At 43.1% G+C, this 4783-nt stretch overlaps 1 protein-coding gene across 1 annotated transcript in view; it reads right to left on the reverse strand.

Moving 5' to 3' along the window:
* Nucleotides 1-4783, reverse strand: part of bmp2k (BMP2 inducible kinase) — a 56177-nt gene that overhangs the window by 8789 nt on the left and 42605 nt on the right. The window contains exons 13-15 of the mRNA XM_013910200.1: nucleotides 3839-4080; nucleotides 3369-3535; nucleotides 2847-2963 (exon numbers count right to left, since the gene is read on the reverse strand). Coding sequence (XP_013765654.1) covers nucleotides 2847-2963; nucleotides 3369-3535; nucleotides 3839-4080 — 526 coding nt within the window. The remainder of the gene's footprint in view (nucleotides 1-2846; nucleotides 2964-3368; nucleotides 3536-3838; nucleotides 4081-4783) is intronic.

Consider the following 4783-nt stretch of genomic DNA (forward strand, 5'->3'; position numbering starts at 1 on the left):
ATAGAGTTAAAGTCAGATTTTATGGAATTTCCTGTAAAGTAAATCAGCACACTGGTCGTTTTATAAAATGTAGTTCCTTTGTTAAAAAAAGAAAATAAAAATACTGTCAGCTGTTGGTCATCAAAGAGCATTAAAATCAACTTCCCCACCGTCTGGCAGCAGGCACAAGTACAAGTCGCCAACACCAGAAACACTTAAATCACAAACTGGATATTTATTAGGGTTTAACGCTCAGAAGCAGAGCTGCAGGGGACCAGCAGGTGGAGCTGGAGCCCGATATCGAATCGCGGAAAATAAAACCTGACCCGATCCGGTTTTTAAAGTCGGCAGCGGGCTTTAAAACAACAAAACACTAAACTAACCAACTGATGGCACAAACACGAGCGAAGAGGCTGCTCCAAAATTTGCTGCAAATTTTTTCATGCCAGCCTGAAGGAATGAGTCCCAACAAAGTGGGTTCTGCATCAGCTCGGTACAAGAGTCCCTTTTCTTGTTTTTTGGCTTCTTTTTTGGTTTTTCGTTTTATCCAATTAAGTGAAGACGATAAAATATTTCCACACTTACATTCAAGTGCTTATAGGGTTATATTGCATTGTCATCTTGTCTTAATCTACTCTAAGATGGATTTGCATTAAGCCTGCGTGTTTGAGATGAATTTACTGTAGAGAGAGAGAGAAAAGAAAAAACACTCACTCTCCTTTAGAAAATAAAGTGTTTCAGGATTAATCATTAAATATATTCCATTAATTATAAACAGCGTGTCTAAATCACCTATCAAAACATTAATCAATTCACATTTAAGGAGCAGGAAGAGTACAGAGGCACAGAAGCTTATTGCTGCCACCGATGTGATAAATGTAGAAATACTGCGCTCAGATATTCACATTGCTTTAACAAGGCTGTGATCTGTGTTAGGGGAGAAGGGGAGGGGGGGTGAACCACAAGCAGTCTGACCGGTTAATGAAGCCAAATCAGAAGAACTAATCATCAGGTTATGACGTCGGCCTCCACAGTAAAGTGCTCACTCCACATGTGAAGAACATTTGAGGCTTCGGGAAACTATTGTGCAACGTGTGAGGAATCTTTGCAGTTTCAATGGCCGCGCAGGGGCGACAGTATCGCCATGTAAACAAACGGCAACGAGCCATAACTTTGGAAGTTCAAGTTTGCTTTTTTCCCCTCCTCAAAGTGGAGTTTGTTAGTACCAGGGCTGAGCGATGGTTCGACAGACGTCGTAATAATACAGGAGCTGAAAGATGGGTGTGAGATCATCTCAGCTACATGTTTCAGTCCCTAACACCAAATATATAGCACCAACTCTCCGATATGATAAATCATGCAAAATAAAACATGTTTACAAAGCTGCGAGTAAAACAGACGCTTTCGGACCAAAGAGTTCCAACGATCAGAGCTTTTTTCGTCCTTTCTGATGAAAACTGAGTTGAATAAAAAAGCTTAGAAAAGACAGACCAAGGAAGGAGCTGTGGGGGGGGGGTTGTAATTTACTACGCAGTAATACTGTCCTTCACTGCCTCACTGCGAGTGACTCCTTGATGTACAGGACTGGTTTAAATCTATGGATCTTCCCAGGAACGCAGCTGGACTTCACAGTGATGACAACCGTTATTTAGCTCTCTCATTATGCCAATGCAATAGTTAGTGTGTGCCTGTTTTTCCATTGTATTAGCAAACTACGGAAATGCTCCAACTCAGCTCTGAAGTCAGAAAAATGACAATATTTGACCTGATGAGTCCAAATCAGGTTCTTAAAGCCTGGACCAATGTCTCTGTGTTTTACTCTAATTTTATTTATCTATTTATTTGTAAATATACAAGTTGTCAGTGCTGCCACAGCAAACACCAACGCCACTAAAGGCTCCTCTTGTGCTGGAGTTGTCTGTGAACTTTATGGCCTCATTCCTGAAGTGCAGACATGCAGAAAGGTGCGACTTCCTGTCAGAGTCGAAGGAACTGCAAAAGTCCGAAAGCAGCTCGAGCGTTTGGCTGAACACCGAATAACCCGCTTTATTAAGACGACTGTAATACTGTTAAATTCAAATGGTGCTATAATGAATTTGCTGCAAAATTTAACACCACGAAGAAAAAAAATATTCTTATGACTCCTGAAATTCTTTTAATTAGATGGCCTTTGTATTCATTTATTCACCAGTCAGAAACTAAATAACTGACATTTAAACATCACTCAGCCCTTTGTAGTACCAACCACGTGACATTTCATATTGCTTTTAAACAGCAATTTCATCACAGAAGTTTTTGCTTCTCACCAAACTTTTTTTAATGCACTTTTATTCAAAGTGTAATTTAATCCAAAGTGCCTCACAATGAGCACATACCTCTGTTCTGTGTTAGTACCTTGCTCCAGCCGCGTGGAGAGAGACGTGTTTATGAGTGGACTTCCATCTGACTTGCATAAAGGTTTGTTCCAACGGGACATTATATTTTCATTAATAAGCCTTCTGTTAAACTTCACTGCATTGAATGCATCGACACACCTGCTACTCCTTCGCTTCCTATTTTAACCACAGGAGGAGCAAAAGCTGCAATTTGCTTTTTTAAAATCATTATTATTATTAATAATATGATTCATAATGACAGCATAAGTGCATCTAAATCTTCCAACTAACATTAGGAAATAACACAAATCTGGCTGATCATTGGTTTTAAATGGCCCACTGCTGGGTCCTTGTGGCATAGGAGCTTCTGACCAGAGGTCAGGTGAGGGGAGAAGACTGGGATGAGGGGGGGGGCAGGAAGAGGACAGACTGGGGGAGGCAGGTGGCTCCACAGTGTTGGGTCCTCACGGTAGAGACTCCTCTAAGACTTGCCTGCGTTGGCCACAAATGGGACTGAGCCGAAGAGATCCTCTGGAGGAAGGAGCTTGGCTGCGGCGGCAGGCGGCGGTCGGTCAGTTTCCACGCTCGTTGTCCTCTCCGCTGGCTTTTCTGTACATAAAAGATCACAATTAGATATCTACAGCTACGAGGTGATAGAAGTAGTTTTGAAATTAAATATTGTTGCATATGATTGTGGGTGTTACTGATAAATGTTCCCTCAAATATGTACAGACTCCCACAGCTCTGAGAATACACTCAGTAAGAGCACAATGCCCAAAATCTGCTATTTTAACAACAGAAAAATGTTTATTCTCCATCTGGTTAAAAAGCTAAATAAACACGGTGATACACAATCATGTGGTTCACATGCCAGATTTTTCCCTTCATCTGAAAAAGACATTAACGAGGAGCTGAAATGTTTACAGAAAATTTCTCCGTCACTTTTCAAACAATCACCTCTTTTCTTTCTTTTCTTGAAATGACAAAAGAGTTAAAACGTTAGAGTTCACTTGCTTGCTCTGAGCATGTCAAATTCCCGGTCAAGCAGCTCCTCCTCGGTCAATTTAGAAAAGTTGTCCTCTCCGAAAGGGTTCCAGCCTGACATATCGGGAGGGTTGCTGACTGCACTGCTGCAGCTCTGCAAAGGAGGGGTGACCCCATCTGTGGACAGCAGAGGGTTCCTACGGCAGAGAGAGGACAGCAAACAGACCACGTTAGAGACAATACCAATCAGATATTTCTAAGACTTCACGTTTTCCAAACAACCGATAGGACTGAAAAAACCCAATGCTGAAGTGAGAACAAACGGCTGAGGTCACGGTGCTTGCATCCATCTTCAACATACAGATGATTAATGTAAATCCCATTTTCACATCACATAAAAACGTTCTATATGCTTAAAAATGGAAAGAAGGGAAATACTCTCACATGTAGAAGGAAACCAATCTAATTTCACTTCCACAAACAGATTCAAAGGACATTACCTGGGGTTAGTGTATGAGGGATCTACAGGAGATGGCCCCCCCATCTGGCAAGTACCAGCTCCAGTTCCTGTGGTGGGTGTGGTCGCATTGTAGGAACCCAGAGGGATCTGGAACTCAAGAGGGGAAGACATATAGGGGAGAGGCTGCTGAGCAGGATGATGCTGCTGCTGCTGTGGATGTTGTTGATGATGTTGCTGATGCTGCTGTTGTTGCTGGACAAAAGCCTGTTGGTACTGTTGCAGCTGTTAGGGAAGGAAGAGAGGGAGAAGAAGGGGGGAAGGGAATGAGGGACGGACCATTGATTTCATGGCGCATTATGATGATGAAATGTTGTTAGAAACCAGTTCTGGATTTGGAAAGCTGGGGACACGGTGGAGGGGAGGGATGAGGGAATGAAAGTCAAAACAGCACATCGAACACCAAACTGAACACATCAACTAATAACGACTAACTCAAACTATGGCTGACAGATCAATTTTCTGGCCAATCAGAGAGTCCGAAACACTTCGAAACAAGATGCTCAAGTCAGTTAAAGTTCTGGGGTATTGATCTGGTCAACCACACGTGGGAGATTCCAGGAGACAATCGTTTCAGGAGAGCTGGACAGGGCCACAGAAGGCCCTTAACCCATCAGCAGGACCGGTATCGACTTCTTTGTACAAGGTGGAACAGGATGAACACTGCCAGAACCCTACAGAAGGCCACTGGTGTGAATGTTTCGGACCGAACAACCAAAAAGAGACTTCGCGAGGTTGGCAGTTCCAACACTGGCACCCTGTGCTTTTCACAGAAGAGAGCAGGTTCACCCTGAGCACATGTGACAGACGTGAAGGGGTCTGGAGAAGGCGTGGAGAATGCGATGCTGCACGTAACATCGTTCAGCATGAACAGTTTGGTGCTATGGTCCATGATGGTCTGGGAAGGGATATCCATAGGCAACATCAC

The sequence above is a fragment of the Pundamilia nyererei genome, unplaced genomic scaffold (genome assembly GCF_000239375.1).
Source record: "Pundamilia nyererei isolate P.nyererei 1_Seehausen unplaced genomic scaffold, PunNye1.0 scaffold00038, whole genome shotgun sequence".
Classification (NCBI taxonomy): Eukaryota; Metazoa; Chordata; class Actinopteri; order Cichliformes; family Cichlidae; genus Pundamilia; species Pundamilia nyererei.